Source organism: Anomalospiza imberbis, chromosome 2 (genome assembly GCF_031753505.1).
Source record: "Anomalospiza imberbis isolate Cuckoo-Finch-1a 21T00152 chromosome 2, ASM3175350v1, whole genome shotgun sequence".
Lineage (NCBI taxonomy): Eukaryota > Metazoa > Chordata > Aves > Passeriformes > Viduidae > Anomalospiza > Anomalospiza imberbis.
In genome coordinates this window covers 6139504-6158587 of record NC_089682.1, presented here as the reverse complement: position 1 = coordinate 6158587, position 19084 = coordinate 6139504, and the positions used below count along the sequence as shown (strand labels likewise).

The 19084-nt window shown below is 40.1% G+C and overlaps 1 protein-coding gene across 3 annotated transcripts in view; it reads right to left on the bottom strand.

Moving 5' to 3' along the window:
* The window catches only part of TRAPPC10 (trafficking protein particle complex subunit 10), a 37311-nt gene extending 19491 nt beyond the window's left edge, over window positions 1–17820 (bottom strand). Inside the window, exons 1-8 of one of the 3 annotated variants that reach the window (XM_068179676.1) lie at window positions 17612–17820; window positions 8575–8656; window positions 7752–7887; window positions 6484–6680; window positions 4979–5174; window positions 3746–3857; window positions 2498–2745; window positions 540–686 (exon numbers count right to left, since the gene is read on the bottom strand). In XM_068179676.1, the coding sequence (XP_068035777.1) occupies window positions 540–686; window positions 2498–2745; window positions 3746–3857; window positions 4979–5174; window positions 6484–6680; window positions 7752–7887; window positions 8575–8656; window positions 17612–17690 (1197 nt within the window). In that variant the 5' untranslated portion in view covers window positions 17691–17820. Of the gene's footprint in view, window positions 1–539; window positions 687–2497; window positions 2746–3745; window positions 3858–4978; window positions 5175–6483; window positions 6681–7751; window positions 7888–8574; window positions 8657–8758; window positions 8793–16839; window positions 16859–17611 lie in introns of those variants that run through there. The other 2 variants (XM_068179678.1, XM_068179677.1) reach the window with 2 other exon arrangements.
* Between the last annotated feature and the right edge of the window lie 1264 nt (window positions 17821–19084).

Sequence of the window (19084 nt, the reverse complement as noted above, 5' to 3'; positions counted from 1 at the left end):
GCACCAATTGCCATTTTAAACAATTCTTTCCTTCCTTTATTCTGATCTCCATCCTCCCTCTTTTTTTTTTTAGCAGTAACTCTTCAAGGTGAAATTTCATTTCTCTGATTTTGTAATAAAACAAGGACCTCAAGGGCTCAATTAGAGGATTATTAAGTCTACTGAAACATGAGCAAACTATAATTAAAGAGCAAATATTCTACAGGCTACACAAACAAAAGGGTGAATCTTCAAAAGATGTTGGTCTTCAAAAACATCCACAGATACTACAGTAGACTATTTCAATAGTTTCTGGAGTTTACCTTCTTTCTAAAATGTTTTTCAGCAGTAGAAAGCAGTAGCAACCTCAAACTTCGCCTCTTTCATTGGAACAGAGTAAGTGGAACTTGAAACATGGATGTCTCATCTAGACTAGACTCAACACAATGTACAGAACCCAGTATTAAATTCCACAATAAAAAGGCCAAAAACTGTTCCAGAGAAACAAATATTCTATTTCAACATTGTAATACCACCACCCCAAGACATCATTCACTCACCTTCTCCGTGGCATAGCTCCACAGGCCAACTGTGTGGGAAACATTTGCATCTATTTGAGCCTTATCACAGCAGCCTTCTATTCTCTGTAAGACTTCCAAGCAACTCAAAAACACCCAGCAATCCAAAGCTCCAGGAGGAACTGAGACCTGGAGATGAAGAGATAAAATTAACTGGGAAATAAACCATCAACAGATGAGAAAATACTTCAGCAAAAGTACTTTTCTTGATAAAACACAGCAAAACCTCTTGGAAGAATTTGCTCTAAGAATACACAAAGCACAGCTCAACTCTTGCTGCCTCCTGAATAATTTATATGTATTAGTTAATGAAACATATTAACTAGATTTGATACATTCATCAAGATCCAAGAGAAGGAAGACTAATAGGTCTTGGAAAAATTCCAGAAGTCTGAAAACTCAGCTTAAGGAACACAGAGTTAAGAAAAAATTCTATAAGTAGACTACTACTTTTCTAAGGAGACATCAGTTCTAACTGAGACTGAAATGAAAAGTATAAAGAAGTGTTAAAAACCTGGAAAAAACAAATTAGTCTCTAAGATTCCTTCACAAAAATAAGCTTATTCATTGAAGGATAAGACATCTGTCACAGACAATTAATTATAAAATGGAGATGATAACAAACAAAGGATCACAAAAAGAGAAAGACAGAGAAAGACGAGAGAGTCTGATACTAAATATTTTCAAGAATTAAGATAAAGATGAGCATAACTAAAGACATGGAATATAGACACAATAATGGTGTTTCAAAATCCTGTTCATAACCCGTGCAAAAATGTTCCTTTTAGAAAGACTATAAAAACCCTAAAACCCATAATAAACTAAGTGACTAATGGGATAGGAAAGTCCAAAGTATGAGCACAATGAACTTGAGGAAATAATAAAGATCTGAATTCTGAAAGAATTTTCAGGAATACAAAGATCCTAAGAAGACAGCAGTGTAGATTTCTGCTGTGTGTTCAGCGGTGTCAAGCCACGTTAAGAGGTTTGCCTGCATTAAGAAAAAGGATCACAACGGGGATAAGTACAAGCTATGCACAATTAAGTGTCACTGTCTCACAGTCAGAAAACTGCATTCAGTTTGGATTACCACAGCAAGACTGGAACAGCAGAATTAGAGACAGTGCAGAGGAAAACTCCAAACTCTGGGGGCACAGGACAGACCTGGGATGCAGCAAAAGGGGAACTGTAGGAAGTGCCTTCAGAGATCTAGAAGGCTACACTTTGGAAATGAAAAAAAAAATCAACATAAAATACACACACAAATAATACTATCTGTGGGAACTACATATTAGTTTGAGAACAGATGAAGGTGTCAGCAAAGCATCTGAAGCAGATTTGCAGTTTTTAAATGCAGATGAACAGATGGAACTTACTACCACAATGTCAGACAGGCAAAAGTTAGCAGCTGCTGTTATAATGGCACAGATAAAACTAACAGAGCACCCATGGGATGAGGACATGGGTAAGCCACAAAGTGATATTCAGAAATAATCTCTTCTTTTTGTTACAGAGGATTAGCCTGCATAACAGCATAATAACCACTCTGCCTTATTTCCTTCAATACAACACTGCTATAGATTTAAATTATGGGAGCTACAGTTCAACAGATTGGTAATAAATCCATAAAAGAAGCAGACAAATGACTACCAGTTTAGAGGATAACTTTCCAGTTAGCAGAACTGGAAAGAAGACTAAAACACTTTAACTAAACAGATTTGGTTCCCAGATGTGATGTCTCTAAATTTCTTGCCAAAGACATCCTCATGATGACACAATCAACTGCAGCACAACTGTTATTACAGCATCATTTTGATAACTCCCAGCCAGCCCTTATTGAATGCTGGTCAACAGCTGGCCAACAGCTAAACTTGAAAGATCTCCTTAGATGATCACTGGATGAAATAATTCACATAATGGAACAGATGACACTGACTCACTTCCAACAGCTTGAGCTCCTGCACACAGTTGTGAAGAAGCTCCAGTGCTCGCTGGGAAACCTCCCATGGCCTCTGCAGGAAGATCAAGAGCGTGCACTGCCGGGAGAACAGGTAACTGCGCAGGTCCAGCAGCGTCGCCTCTTGGTTCTGAATCAGCTCCCTCTTCTCCATGTCTATTGGCTTCCGCAGAATTAAACCATTCCAGCTCCTCACTGGCTGGCAAAAAAAGGTCAGCCAGTTTGCACCATCTAAGTAAATAAAGTTAATAGCCAAGAATCAACCACTGCTTTCTAGGAAAGCCTCTTCATCCTCCCTCCAGAGGCTGTGAGGTGCCTTAGTCCTTCCCAAGTTTATCATGTGGATAAATGAATTAATGTCTTAACTTCAAAAAGCAAACCAAAAACCCACCAGAACTTCCACAGCGAGGCAAGATAATTTAATTTCACATTCATTTCCCATAAGCATTTTGTCTTCATTGTATGTTTGGTATCAGTATAGCAGCAACCAGTTTCTAATTTATTTATTAGCAATTAAGCCTACTTGAAGTTCAAAACAAACAAGCTTTATCTGTTTAAATATTTCTCACTCAGCCATCATGAACGGATGTGCCCCCACTTCTAGGTATTGCATTGGGTTCAGTCAGCACAAATCTATTTCACTGCAATTTCTCCTGCACTATCTTTTCAGCAGGTTCATAAAACATATCTGATTAAAGCTGTTATATAACAGCATATGCTTTTCATTAAAACAGTTTAAAGCTATTTGATACTTCTTGCACAGTAATTTTTCTCAAAAATGAAGTTAAATCTTCTGTAGTGCAGATTAAGCACCTATTTCTATTAAGTTTTGCAGTGATTACCAAACATCTTGCGTAATTTGAGGCAACACTGAATGCACTTTTCCAGGAAGCTCTTTACTGAAAAACCTAGCAGTGAGCTGTAAAAACAGGAGCTGTATCTCAGCCAGATCAATACTTGTGTCATTTCATAGTTCAGGGCTCTGCTTGTAACAATCATCCCATTAGAGCAAAGCACAGGTTTTCATTAAAAATTGCTTCTAAGCCTCACAGACAAGAAACAAGATTTTGGTAAGACTGTAACTGATGGACATTTGCGTTTGCACACAGCATAAAACAAGAGCACAAACTGCCTGGAGCAGCCTCCCTGTGACTGCCCAAAGCACAGGGCTGCTCAGTACAGTGAAGGAATTCATGCACTCAACATTTATTTCACATTTTCAGACACTTACCACCAGCCCCAAAGTTGACAACGTACTGAGAGAACAAGGCATCCAGCTCATCATACTGCACCAGGGCATCCTCAAACTGCTGCAGCATCTCAAAGACAAAGGCCAGCTCTTCCTTTTGGCACACAAGCAATACAGGGAGCATGTCACTGACATTATTTATGTCTGGTATTACAGCCTGTCCTCATCTATCCACAGAGCTCCAGGAACTACTTTTTCTAATTTTCATTTCACACATATAGAAAACCCTGCCATGGAAGAAGATTTCTTCCCAATACAGGGAGGTCCACAAAAGAAGATTAAATCATGCAGCTCTGCCAGTAAATTCTGATGTGTATCCAGATCCTGATTCACTACAAGATATTGCTCATAGATCTATTAAAAGTTTGAATTTAAATAAATAAATGAATAAATGCTGAAGACTCATCTCCCCTAATAGTACTGATGAATTCCCCTCAGTTTATACTGTGAAGGCATCAATTGCAGTGCATCATAAAAGGGTTTTTTGTACACAAAGCCAAATTGCTAAGTAGAAAAGGCCTCAAAAATAAGATGTATCTTATGCAAAAGATAGCACATGCAGTCAAAGGAGACATGAGGATGCCGTGGAGTAGACATCAGCATTGTACAGGGACCAGAAAATTCCAAAGGAATCAAGATCTTTAGTTTTATAAAACAAGAGATTCCTGCTTTTCTCTAAACCAGCTAAAACAAAATTGTGTTTATAACTACATAAAAAATAGAATTCATGGCACTCTCTATATGGACTACTTCAAAATAGACACTTTTCTAAAATTCACCTCCATAAATACTGATAACAATCTGAACAAAGAAAACAGCAGCATTCATATTAAATACAAATTGCAAGTTTGAGTGTGTATGCACAGTAACAGGACATTTACCCAAATTCAAGATCAACTACTAAAACACTTTTTAGATGCAATTTGTTTGCTTCAATTGAGGTTCACAAAATTTCAACAAGCCTGAAGAGATTCTGCTTTTTTAACAGCAGGAAGCTGTATTACTGCATTACCTGTATTAAAAGGTAATTCAAACCTCCTGCAAACAGGATCCAAAAATGCTGCTTTTAAATCAGTCTCCATAATTCCTGCCACAGCCCTCCAAGAATGATCAGAACATTAAAAGTACCAGAAATCCAACCACCAAAAAAAAAAAAAAAGCACCATTTTTAAAACTAGGACTCAAGTATTTTCTTCAATATCAAGAGACTCTTACCTGGACCATGAAATACTCGCAGAAGCTCCACCCTGGCTCAGTCCTTTTCTCTCTCAGAGTTCTCATGTCATCTTCAAATTTGCCTAAGTTTTTGGTAAAGGACATGAGAAGCAATGTCCTGAGTTTGGTCAGGAAGGCATTCCAAGATTCCTGAGAACGGGAAGAGTCTTTCAAAGGGTCAGAAAGTACCACACATCTGTAAAAGAGATTGATAAAACTCTGTTTGAGGAGGAAAACACATAATTCACATATAAATGCCCAGCTGAATACTGTGCATTCATGACAAATTCAGAATGAAGAATATTTAGTTTTTCATTCCATATTAATCAGAGGAAAAAAAACACTAGATGAGGGTTTTGTTTGTTTGTTTGGAGGCAGCTATGTTGGGATTTTGGTGGTTTTTTTTTTTTTTTGGCTGGGGCTTGGTAGCTTTTAAAAAACTTTGTCATGTGATATAGTTTATGAGAAGAGTTAAGTATTTTACCCAGATTGAGTACTCTAAAGCTTTTTTTTTTTTGAAGTAAATAATGGATATATTATTCTAACTACTTAAATATAAGTAATGCTGTAGCTAACCTAGAAAAGTCTGCAAAGCAAAACAAATCAGCAGAACAGCAAATATAGCTACTCCTGGTAAAGATTATACAAAATCAGAATCTATTTGATCACATATAGTCAGCCTTTCCTAACTCACTTTAAACAATCATCCATAATAGATTCTTGAAATATCTCAATATGGTTTAACACATGCTATGTGTTAAAACTTCCTCAGCTTTTCTCAGAAAATAAACATATCCCACTAATTTACAAATAAATCAACTTTTTCAGAGCATCTTCCTTCCTCAGTTTTTCTTTCACAATTTATTAACATCCAAAAAACTAATGATGTCTCTAAAGACAGGAAAATCTCTCATCCAAGTAAAACACTATTTCTCATTAGAAAATCCTATTTTGTTGGCTTTAATGAAAGCAAGAACAGTTTAATACATTCATTACTATTTCCTTAGAATAAGAACATCTGAAGAAACTGGCTTTATGTCAATTATCTCAGAGTGGAAAGGTGATTAAGTGAGCAGCAGAAAGTACAATGGCAAAAAATAAGCCCTATTGGCTTCATATTCCCTACTCACCTCACTCCCACTACCTGCAACTCTGGTAAGACTTTTGCAAGCAACTAAGCAAACAAAAAACCCTGAAGGTCTAAAAGCTGATTAACATCACACTGTTCCCCGTAAACCTCTCTAAGCCAGGAGGAGATACTTGAAATCTATTTGACACACATTTCAAAGCTGCCACAAACCCAGGAAAACTGAAACTAAAATTTCTCCTTTTGTTCTTTGTGCCAGCCTTCTTCAAAGCACAGATCTTACAGAGCCACTAGTCTGAATGCTGGACACCAAGGGAAGTCTTTAAACGAGCAAGGAACGTCTTGCATATGGAGCTGAGTTTATAAATCAGCACACTGCTCAAAAGATGAAAATGTTTGCAAGCCCAAGAATGCTCACCTGTCACTTTGCTTGTTACAGAAGTCATTCCTTATTTTATCTACTATAGAGGTTCGGGGAAGGATATTGGTTTTGTTCTTTTTCTTGGCATCACTCTCAACCACCACAATCAGCCAGTCCACAGAGCTGTGAGCTTTGAGAACGTTCTGCCACTTGGTGATGTCATCCTTGACTGTGGTTTTGTACACTTCCGTGTCCTGGGATGAGAAGTGGTGAATCATCAAAGCAAACAGACATTCTGAACAATTTCAAAAGGCAAGTTTTATTCCAAAGGAAGGCAAACAGAAAGACTTATCAAATGGAATTAGTGACAGAGTAAGTTCACTTACTGAAAAAAATCAATAAGGTAAAGCATAGTAAAATTCTAGTCTTTTAATTTAATTAATTTCCAATATTTTGGTTAACAGCAAATATAGTATTTGGTACATTATTATTCTTTACATGACTGAAATTTTTAAACATCATTTAAGCTCTTTATTTTACACTTTCTGGAGCTTTACAATAAAAACATGTCTGAAATTACAAAGCTGAACTGTTTTATTCTCACATAGTAACAGAAGTGTGATATTTCCACCTTCTGCACTGCTCAAATCTCAACCTGTTTAAAAGCTTTTCCATTGAAAAAAAATTTATAAAGCAGAACCATTGTTTGTAATTATTTGGCTTCTGGGTTGGTGTCACACAGATAAATTCAGATAATCTTAAGGCTGTTCTGGATTCTTTTTGACTGGTCACAGATCAGATGTCACCTGTGACCTTCAAGTGGATAATTAATTCACAACAGAGGCAAACCAAAAGGCAGTGAACTGGAGATAAACAGGATTAAGACATTCCAAATCTTGCCCAGTTAAATTGCTGACATCCACCAGTACCAGAAGATGGAACTAAAGAAAAAAAGCATATCTTAGGTTTCAGTGCACTAACAGATCATAACTGAACTTCCCTGGCCACATTTCTGTCTTACAAAGAAAGTGCACTGTGCCACTGCAGTATCACTGTAAGATCCTGGGGGTTTTTGTGACAAAGTACTGAAAACAGGTTATTCAAATGCCTGTCCCCTTAGTTGCAAATAACATTACAAACAGATACTGCTTATGGCCAGAAGTGCTCAAGCTAAGTTTTGTTTCCAGCAAATATCAGGTTTGCATGCTTATGCAACCCAGACTTAATTGTTTGACTTTCTGCTTGTGCTGTCTGTTATTTTCATTTGCTTTTCATGCTTATGTGAACAATTGAATTTTTAAATTAGAGTTTTTCCAAGTACTTACACAACATTCTGTCCAATAAATATGAAGGAAGGGAAAAGTCAAAAGGGCTTTATTCCCCTCTTTGGGTAGTAGCTCCTCTTTAAACTGAACAAAGTTGGATTCCAGGTGAATCATCTTCGGAGCACGGCCATAAGACCTACAGAGTTTAAAAACTGAAATTAGTGGACAGAATAGAAAAAATGAACATGTCTTGTGGGGAAGAGAAATAAACTGAAATACTCTGGCCCTGGAAACCCACAAGCTACACTCACTGCAGTTGGTATAAAGTCAACTAAAATTTGGTAATGCTTGAAATTAGATAAAAGCTCCTTTTTGAAGAACAGCAGCTAGAAGCTCTTCAGCTTTCTTTCAGTAAAAGATTTTTTGTGTCTCTAGGACAAGTAGAAAACACCAAATAAGAGAATTCCCCCAAATTTTTTTCCAATCACAAAACATTCAAATACATTAGATGTATTTCTGAAGGGAAATACATCTAATTCCATGTGAGTTCTACCTATATTCTCATTGAGAAGAAAGCATATCACTTTTAGAACACAGCTGCCAAACTACATCAAAGCATAACAAGACAAACACACAAACCACAAAATCAGGAAGAGAAACACAGCATTACTATCATTTTTCTTTAGGCAAAGTTGAAGTGTTGAAAATATCATCCTGAAGTGCACAACGTTTACTTTATTATCTAATTTCTCAAATTTCTTTGCGTCAGTTTCTCTGTTCAACTCAATTTATGGTAAGAGCTCCTCAGAACACAACAAATACACATTTACCCAGGTCAAAACCAGACACTGAAACAGAATCACAGAATAAAATGTAAGTTTACCTCCTCCATTCCATGGGTTCTCTAGGAAGCTGCTGAGAAAGTGTAGGATACAAGGAAGTAAATAAATTCTGATCTCCAGCACCTGAAAATGAAAGGCATTAATGTGTTAGAATGTATATTAATGTGCTATTCAACTAATGGTCTGCTGTTATTAAGAACATTTAATTTTGCTGTTATTAAGAACATAAGCAGAAGACTGGGTAGAGAGTGGTTCCCATCATTCTAAGAAAATCCGGTTTAGCACATGTTCTGTGTTTTACTGGATATGATTCCTCTCTCCTCATTTTCTGGGACTGTTGTTAATACAAAACACCTCCCTGACTACCACGCTGTTCTTCAAAACATGAGGTCTGTTAACACAGTGCAGGTCCCAAACAATTACATTAAATACAACACCACTGCAGGAACTACTATAAGTCAGAACAAGATGTAGTGTCTACCACATGAAAAAAATGTATTACCAGTAACCTTTCAACAATAATTCTTAAATTCTCTTAGGTTCAGGGAGGATATGACAAGGACAAGACATTAATTAAGATTTTAACAGCCTTATAGGCAATTCTGCTATTTCCTGGTGGTTTTCCTTTTCACAATCATTCTGCACACCAGAACAGGAAGATCTTCTCATCTTCCTGTGGAACTGGAAGCTGCAGCTGAAGAAGTACCTGACATCCTTTCTTCTCACTCCCACCCCCCAATCTCACATCCAGGCACAAAGCCAGAGATTGCCTCCACCTTCCTTTAGCATTCTTTAATTCATCTTAGAAATCCTTTTCTAGTCCACTCTCCTTTTCCCTATTTTCTCACATATATTATTATTCTCACATATAGTACTTTGATTACCAGCACTAGCACAAGTCTATCACCACACAATGAAGTATATTAAAAAATTACAAGTCTGATTAAGTGGAAGAACAAGCAAAAACAGCTCTTGTGATGCCTGACCATATTAGGTATTATTCAACAACGCAATTTCATAAAATAGCTAAAAAACAAAACAAAAACAATTAGTACTTTACCCCTGTTTCTCCAGAAAAGTACCTTATGCTTGATCCTTCACCTTCATCCCATCTGAATTAAGTGTACCATACCACATGCTATTTAAGACCACAAACAAATGCCCTGAATGAATACTGAAACAAGTGTTAGTCATAGTATTAATGCTGTTTTATACCAAGCTACACCTCTGTGAGCCAAGCTGAGAACAGTCTATTGATTTGCAACTCATTACTGCCCACAGAGAGTGAAACATGGCTCAGTGACTTAGCAGCAGCACGATGACCACATCAAAATGAGAGCCTGTGAGTTCCAAATCTGCTGGAAAGAACTAGCCACATATTTTATCTCTGGCGCATAGCAAAGTATTTTTTCTACACTGCACCTAAAAATTCAATGTATGCCACAAAAATATTCCAAAATTCAACATCTTAAGTAAAAAGGACTGCTACTGAATACAGAGGAACTAAAGGATAATGTGTAAGCACCTTGCTATTCAGACAGACACATCACATTATCGGCTTAAAATGGGTATATTCATTTCAAAACCAGTCAGCTTTTCCTCCTGCATTGGTTTTGAGGGCATATCAAATACACATAAGAATGTGTTTTATGATCAAGGCAACACAACCCTCCAGGATTAGAAGAGAAGTGAGAACAGACCTTCAATGTGAAATACATTGGCTGTCTTTGAACACAGACCAAAGCTGCTACCACATATTTCCAACAACCAAAGGGCTGCAACATTTCATGTTCTGCTCAACTGGACCCTGTATCTACTGTAATCAGCATGTTTGAGCTGATCAAGCCAAGAACACTAAAATGAAGTTATCAGCAGGCAACACCAGCACAGCACTGACACGGGACCAGCACTGATACCAGTGAGTACAGCAAGGAATTGTTAGGGCTGTCAGACCGGCAAGATGCACAATAAATTGTGAACTGGGTCCTACTGGGCTGCAGGGAGGGAGGGGAGCACTTCACAGCATGTAGAAAAGAACAACCTGCACAAATAACAGAACAGAAAGTCCCAAAAGATCACTATTTCTGGAGTGGTGTTGAACAAGATTCCTATAGCTCAAGAGACCTCAAGCATGGCAGAAGTCTCATTCTCTTCTCTATATATATGCCTCTGATGCTTCAGTAGTTGGTGTATCTATAAGCTACTTTCCAAAATATTAAAAAAAAAAAAAGATGGAAAATAAAGAAGAAATAAAGGACAAAGTAGAAACAACACCACTACAGGAATTTTTGCTTGTATCTGACTGAATTATATGAACTTAGAATGAAACATTCCAAAACCCCAAGTAACCCTAGAATTTAAACTCAGAACAAACCCAAAAAGTCTGCACAAAAATCTGAGAATTGCTTCAAAGATTTTGTTGTAGGACTTTTTTGTCATTTTTTACGAGTTGGTGAGGAGGTTGTTTTGTTTGAGGTATTTTGGAAAAGGGGGAAAAAAAAGAAACAAAAAAGATGATGACTCAACCGTATCACAGCCAATTCATTTCAGTGGACTGGTCTCAACACTAAGACCCAAGCAAAACCATTCTATGGCTGTCAGTAATGGGGTCAGAGTGTAAATGATTATCAGACACAACTGAAAGGGACAAGGAAGGATGTGCATATATGGGAAGAAAAAGTAATTCTGGAATCTTATCATAATTGAAATCTAGAAGCCTTCTAGAGAAGGGTTTTCATCTTTCAGAACCTACAGGCAAATAAGACCAAAATATCCCATAGAGATAACTAGGGAGTAACATTACAGTCTGATAACCTCCTGGAACACCCACCTCAACTTTTAAACCATGTATGTCTGAATAAATGTCTGAATTGACCTGAAAGTTAACAGACACCCCACAAACACAGAAAGAATACAGTAACTCTTTCAGAGATACCACACCAAGTACAGGGTTCTTCTGCACATGAAGTGGTAACACACAACAACTGAAAGCAGTAATGTTCAAGTGATATACATTAAAAAGAAATACCCCAGGAGAAACAGAAGAACAAAGCACCTGTTTCCTTTCTTTCTACATGACAGAGTTCAAAGGGTAGGGCCTTTGCCACCTACCTAAACACTTCACGTTCTGTGGGCAGAGAATGGATCGAGAGCAGCCCTGAGGAGAGGGAACTGGGGGTGTTGGTTGAGGAGGAGCTCAGCATGGCCAGGCCATGTGCACTGACAGCCCAGAAAGGCAAAAGTGTCCTGGGCTGCATCCAAAGCACCGTGGGCAGTGGGGAGGGGGGAATTCTGCCCCTCCGCCCCACTCAGGTGAGACCCCACCTGCACAGCTGCCTCCAGCCCTGGGGTCCCCAACACAAGAGCGACATAAACCAGTTGGAGTGGGACCAGAAGAGGGACACAAAGATACTCAGAGTGCTGGGGCACCTCTGCTATGGAGAGGGGCTGAGAGAGAGGCTTGTTCAGCCTGGAGAAGAGACCTTAGAGCCCCTTCCAGTGCCTAAAGGGGCCTCCAAGAGAGCTGGTGAGGGACTTTGTACAAGGGCCTGGAGTGACAGAACAATGGGCAATGGCTTTAAGCTGAAAGAGGGTAGATTTAGACATCAGGATGAAATTCTTCCCTGTGAGGGTGGGCAGGCCCTGGGACAGGGTGCCCAGAGAAGCTGTAGCTGCTCCATCCCTGGAAGTGTTCAAGGTCAGGCTGGATGGGGCTTGGAGCAGCTTGGGATAGTGTAAGGTGTCCCTGCTGATGGCAGGGGTTTGGAACAGGACGATCTTTAAAGTCTTTTCCAATCCAAACAATTCTGTGATTCTTTCCTCCTTGTCTTTCTTCCTGACAGTTTGGTAGATCAAATCAGTGCAGCCTTCTTCCCTTCCCTCTTTCCCTATCTAGGACACTTGTTCTACTCTAAATTTGTACAGGAACAATGAAAACTGGAATGACCACCTAACCAGGACTTCCAAGGGGAACACGCACTCTTTGTAGCAGCTGTCTAACACCAAAGAACCATAAAATATTGACATTTTTTAGGCATGCCTGCCGAAAACCACCAAAATCCCCAATAATCTCTTTTTTCCTAACAGTTTTCCAATAATCTCCTAAGCATTCTTAGATGCTTAGAGGCTTTGTCGCTACTGTATCTAAATATACCACAGTGATTTTTTTTTTCCTCTAGAGGAAATTATCCTAACCCACTAACTACACAGGCAGTTTAAAACAAAAACTCCTGAGGTCAGATGACTAAAGAAGACAAATATTTTCCTTTGATACCAATGACAAGCCCAGTCAACTGAGATAAAAGGTTTTGAATACCTTTAAAACAACACAGGGCCAAGACTACACTTCATAGTTTTGTTTGGGTTTTATCTCCAAGTATCACACACAGCTAAACTTTCTGACCCCACTTATTTTTCCACTAGTAAAAAGTTCTACTGTGGATCTTTTTTCTCAAATCACTAGCCTATAAGAAGTGGATCTACCTGAAGTTTTGGCAAAGTTTTTATATTTACATCTTTTAAAGGGCCTCCTCTCTCCCAACTAAAATTCATATTCAAAAGACGTCTAAAAACCAAAACATAACACAGCTTAATTGCTATATAAAAACCATAGCTGATTCACTAGAAAAAAATCCTTTTAGCAAAACTCCACTGCTACGCTTCTGAATCTGTAAAACAGGTTAAAACTAACAAGTATATGCAACTTCTTCTCATGACAAATGTAATCAAATATTTAAGCACAGAATAATGTATCAACTGCACAACAATGATGACTTACAATGCAGGCAGGAGTTCTGGTCGAGAACAGGGAAAATGAATTTATAGGATATAGTTGTTAAATGGTCTCACTAGCAGCAAATCATTCTAATCACTTGGGCTACATCCCATTTCTTGCTGGCACATTTTTTTATTACATCTATCTACTAGTAAAAGAAGAACTTTTGAATCAAGCTCCTCTAGTCCCAGAACAATATTCTTAATTGCAAGTATTTATTTTCACCACAAAAAGATGCAAAAATTCTTCCCTTTCCCTCCCCACCCCTTACTTTTATTAATCTTTCTGTTCCCGTTGTAGATAATTGCAAACATTTTCTATTCTTGGGCCTACAAAGCATTTGCTGATGGTTTTTCTGTTGCTGTATCACAGCACATTCTGAACATGGACCCGATAAAAATGATGCACACCATTCTCTCCAAATATATATAAAGTCCATTGTGCTAAAGCAGATTATTGACAGTGAGAGCAAACATGCAAACACACAATATAAACAGACAGTAGGCAATATAAATAGATACTACGAGCTGATAATGGAATATTCCACAACTGCATGAAGATAATTACAAAAGAACAGCTTGTTAGGAAAGCTCTGAAAAACCTAATAATTACTTCATTTTGCAGAATTGCCTTTAGTCTTCAGCCTCCTCTTCATATGGATAGAGCTAATAATTTAAGTGCAAATCAGCTACATAAGGATGAGTGCTTTGGCTGATATATATGTGCAACAACATTATACTGAAGCTCCAAAGACTTCCTCAAAGTTTCAAATAGGATTCCTGAGAAGAAAACAACATTGTTTGGGTTTCCTAGGAAAGCAATCTGCACTGGCTTAGAGATTTTGTAAAGTCAACATTTTACAGAAACTACTCCAGTTCAAGATGTTTGATGCAAACACTCAACTAGCCTCTGCAAAAAAAAAACCAAAAAAATTAATGAAGCTAAAAATAATCCTACAGCAGTGAGAAAGCTGTAAAATGACTCAAAAACACTTTGTAAGCTTACTAGGTCTGGTAGCAAGGCAGATTAATTGATACAAATGAATTGAGAGTTCACAAAGTAACCTGCCAGAAAGAGCAGAACCACAGCTGGACAGCAAAACTCCCCAGTGGCTTTGCAATCTTGTAAGATGGACAGTGTAAAAAATATGGCTCAAATTAATTTGGAATTGAGTCATCATGGCTCTCAGTCCTACCTGACAAGAGTGATTTAACACTCAAGGGTGCTGCCATACTGAGAAAAGGGAAAATACATAAAGGAACAGCAACTTTCTGTGAATACACTGCTTATCCCACACTTGGAAAATATGGTTGTCTGTATGCCTAGAGAAAGAGTCTTCGGAAGTTTGTCGTGCCTTGCCAAATTCTATGAATCTAAAAACTCTCTGTTAAAACTATAGGTGTTTCCAGTGATGCAAACACAATAAAAACAAGGCTGATTCACTTACACAGAGCTTTTGAGGGCAAAATAATCAAGTTACAGCACTAACATTAAAAAGGTACTGACAAAAACTGCAACTGAACTGGCATCAGATGTCCAAGACATGTGGAACCTGCCATTTTTTCCCATAGGCCAAAGTCTGTAACACAGAGTGCTCAATTCAGGGTTGTGCCAATGTATCAAATAACTACTGTTACAATACAGACTAACTCATAGATTTGAAAACATAACTCTCTTTACCAAAGAAGCATTCCTTTCAGAGCACTGTCAAATTTATTTCAAGTAGGTAAAAACATTAGTTTACAAAACAACTCTGGTATGCACAGTGTTGAAAATAAGTTTCACTACAAACAAGATAAGAGAACTAAGAGGGAGTTAAGAATAAACCCTAAGAGTTAACAGGAGTTATTTCATGATGCAAAAGTTTACCTGACAGAGATGAATCTGAATCTTGTAGCAAATGGAAATCTGTTCTGAAAAGCACCCTCATTTAACCTTCACTCTTACTGCATATAATCAGAACCCAGCCATCCTCTCACAGGTCTGGTTTTCCCCCATGTGCCCCTCCTGGGTGGAACACTTATCCCAGACAACTCCAACTGCCTGAAACTGGAACCACAGACAAAAGATAAACTGTGTTTGTTGAGCAGTTTCTAACACCATGGCTTTTAATGTTTTTTGCAACAAACCAACACCAAGTCAATCCTTTCCCTGGAAGGCCAAGCCTCACCTCTCTGTACATCTCTGGCAATATAACGCTTAGAGGAACTTCCCTTCAACTAAGTCATTACTGGTGAATGCACTTATTTGAAATACTACAGTCTCTTCTCTGAACAGAGAAGAAGAGAAACTAAAGCAGTTACAGTAAAATGCATTCCCCATTGAAATCAAATGTTTTGGTTTAAAATGTAGCAAGTCACCCTAACTAAGTTCACCAGAGGGGTAATCTCTGAGCACTTTTGCTGAATTAACTGTAACTCCTGGGTTAGGCTGTCTCAGACCAAGCCATTCCACTCCATACCAGTAAAGATACTGCTGTTGTGCTTGTCCAGGGCACTAGAAATGATTCCCTCAGTCCAGGAGTGAGGCATGCAAGTGTCACATAATGCTCACCTCCCATCTCATTCTTAAGTCTGCTGCTACTGGATGGGGAAAAGAACAAAATATTTTACAGCCACTCACCACACAAAATTAATACTGTTTTCAGTATCAGACAACTGGACTTGATTGAAATCTGGTTAAATTTCGTGTTTGGAAGTTTGAAAATTTCCTTGTACAAAGAGACCAGAGTTCTTTTCAGCACCCACTAACAAAAAACCCAAGGTTTTACCGTGAGGTAAAACTTTGTGAACTTCAACAGACTAAAATGTTACTTATACCATACAGGAACAGTGAAGACTGACCTGCACCACCAAGTCCCCCTGCCACACACATGGAAGTTCTCCAATGCTGAATACACATAAAGCCAGAAAATCTAAAAAGCAAGCCCCCACAGCCTGAACAGTAGCATTAACACCAGCAAACTATATCCTCCAGATGTTTCTGGTATGCACATTTTTTCTGACTTTAAATCTGAAGTGAAATGAATTTCAAAATTCTTGAAATAGGTGAGTAGAGAAGATTCAGGACAGACTCTGTTCACTTCAGCTTATGAACTGCATTCAAAAAATGGAAAAATGTTTAAGACAGAAAAAAAGCACATTTATAAAATAGTCTGGACAAAATATATACACACGGAGTTCCACAATTATACAGCTACAAGGTTACAGTTGGATACTTTTTCTAAATAAGGTCTAAGACCTTAACCACCAATAAATGCTTACTCCATAATAAGACAACACGGAGCAGTGAAACAAGTTTCTATTTCACAGGCACATAAAGCATTCCCAGTGTTCCAGTGATAAAGTGCAAATATGTATTTTGTTACATCATCAGCAGAGATACTTCTGACTAAGACCAGCCACTGGCAGCCTTTTGTTAAAAAAGAAGAAGTAGAATTCTCTATGCTGATCTCATTCACTTCACCTTTTTATTAACAACATAAGGGATGCAGTTAGAGTAAAAAAGACTATTCCAGTTGGAAGGAACCTACCAGGATCATCTGGTCCAACTACATGACCACTTCAGGGCTGACCAAAAGTTAAGGTGCACTGTCCAAATATCTCTTAGACACTGACAGACTAGGGACAGACTTACACACCTCTCTAAGGAGCCTCTTCCAGTCCTTGACCGCTCTCCTGTTAAAGAAATGCTTCCTAAGGCCCAGCCTAGCCCAGGTGCTTGTTTTAAGTGAACTTTGAGTGCACCCCTCTATACCTGTAAGAGCAGGAGGGATCACGTTTCACATCAGGACCACCTGCCTGTCTCTGATACCTGAAAGAATTAATTCACCGCTGGAAGCAGGGGATCCCGTTTTGGTTAACTAAACCGTCTCGGGGATGGAACCAAAGCACAGCAGTTGAAGATTAAAGTATAATATCAGTGGGATCGCCGCAGGGGATGCCTCCTCGCAACTTCTCTTAGCACCAGCAAAGCCACACAACGCTCGCTGGCAGGAAGTTTGGGGTTCACGATTTATTCTCACATTTCACCCTCTTCCCCTAAACACCTCTGAGCACGACATTCGGCTTGTTATTTACTACAGAAACAACCCCAAGTTTGCCCACTGCCATCAGAAAGGGAGGGAAAGCGGTGAGGAGGCAAACCCCGCCATCAGATCCCTTTTGAGGGCGCCCTGTCCCCACCCGGGGCTGCGGGAGCCCCCCAAAACCCAAAACCGGCCACCCCCTCCTCCCTGCCCCGGGCCCGCAGGGGGCACCGGCCGGACCCCCCGCCCCCTCAGCAGCCGCGGCGGGGACACTCACAGGTCACGATGGGCTTGTTCTCCATGGTGTAGATCACGGGGGGCTTCTCCCTGCCCTCCTCCTCCTCGGCGGGGTCCATGAGCGGGCGGGGTCGTCAGCCCCGGCTCCCCCGCCCGCCCGGCGCCATGGAAACACCGCCGGGGGGCTGGGCCGGGCCGGGCCGGGCCGGGCCGGGCCGGGGGTGGTGCTGCCGCTGCCGCCCCCCCCCCGCCTCCCCCCACCCCCTTCCCCGCGTCCCCGCAGCGCCGCTCCGGAGGGGAAGGCGGGCGGCAGAGGCTCATCCGCTTCCTGGATCACCGGGCAGGCATTACCGCTTCCGGGGAGCGCCGCCGCCGGGGAACCCGGAAAAGGGGGAATGCGGCGGGGGATGGACGGGAAGCGCGGCCCGGGCACGGGGAAGGTCCCGGCCTGCCCCTGAGGGAGGGCCCGAGGCGCCTGAGGGCCAGAGCCCCCCGGGCCGCCCTGATCCGTGACAGCCGGCGTGAACGGGGTGAATCACGGAAGGGTCGGGGTTGGAGTGACCTCTGGAGATGACTCAGTGACCTCTGGAGATCACCCAGTCCAAGCCCCTGCCAAGGCAGGGTCACCCAGAGCAGGTGACACAGGAACGTGTCCAGATGGGTCTGGAATGTCTCCAGAGAGGGAGACTCCACACCCTCCCTGGGCAGCTGTTCCTGAGCTCTGCCACCTCCATGGAAAGAAGTTCCTCCTTGTGTAGGAGGGAAACTTGTCGTGTTTTAGTTTATGCCCATTGCTCCTTGTCTCGCTGCTGGACACTGCTGAAGTGTCTGGCACCATCCTCTCAGCACCCTCCTGGAAGATACTTACATGTCTGGATGAGATCCTTTCTCAGCCTTCTGTAGACTAAACAGGCCCTGTTCCCACAGGCTCTCTTCATAAAAGAGATGCTCTTTATTAAAATGAATCTTATTTAAATTCGTTGCAGGACTTCTGTGAGGCTTTGGTGGACTTCGTGGGCAGCTGCCTGATGTGTCATTCCCGTGCCTGTTCCCGGCTAGTTCAGTGGGAGTAAGTGCATTAGGGATCATGTTTTCCACTGACTTCAAATATATAAGTGAATATGGCCCTTGAAGTTTAATGGTTTATAATGTAGGGTTTGAAATGCATAGAGATAATAATGCCCCATTACACTTCTTTTGGGTCTAATTAGTGGTATTAGATCCATGAAATTGACCCTTGTTTTACTTTAGACCAAGATGCTATTCCTTTCTTTTAAATAAATTTACGGTTCATCTTGGTCATCTGCAGTTTCTTCAGACTCAAGAATCCTAGACTTAGAGGGTTTGCACTTACTGTCTCAAATAAAAGTGAGTAAGATCTAGAAGAACATATTGAAAGTAGCCTACCATAAGGGGTAAAAAAAGGGAAAACACTGCATACATGTGTGAAGCCAAATGTAGCCTCAGGTAGGACTATACATAATCTGTGAATTACTCATAACTCTTCATTGCA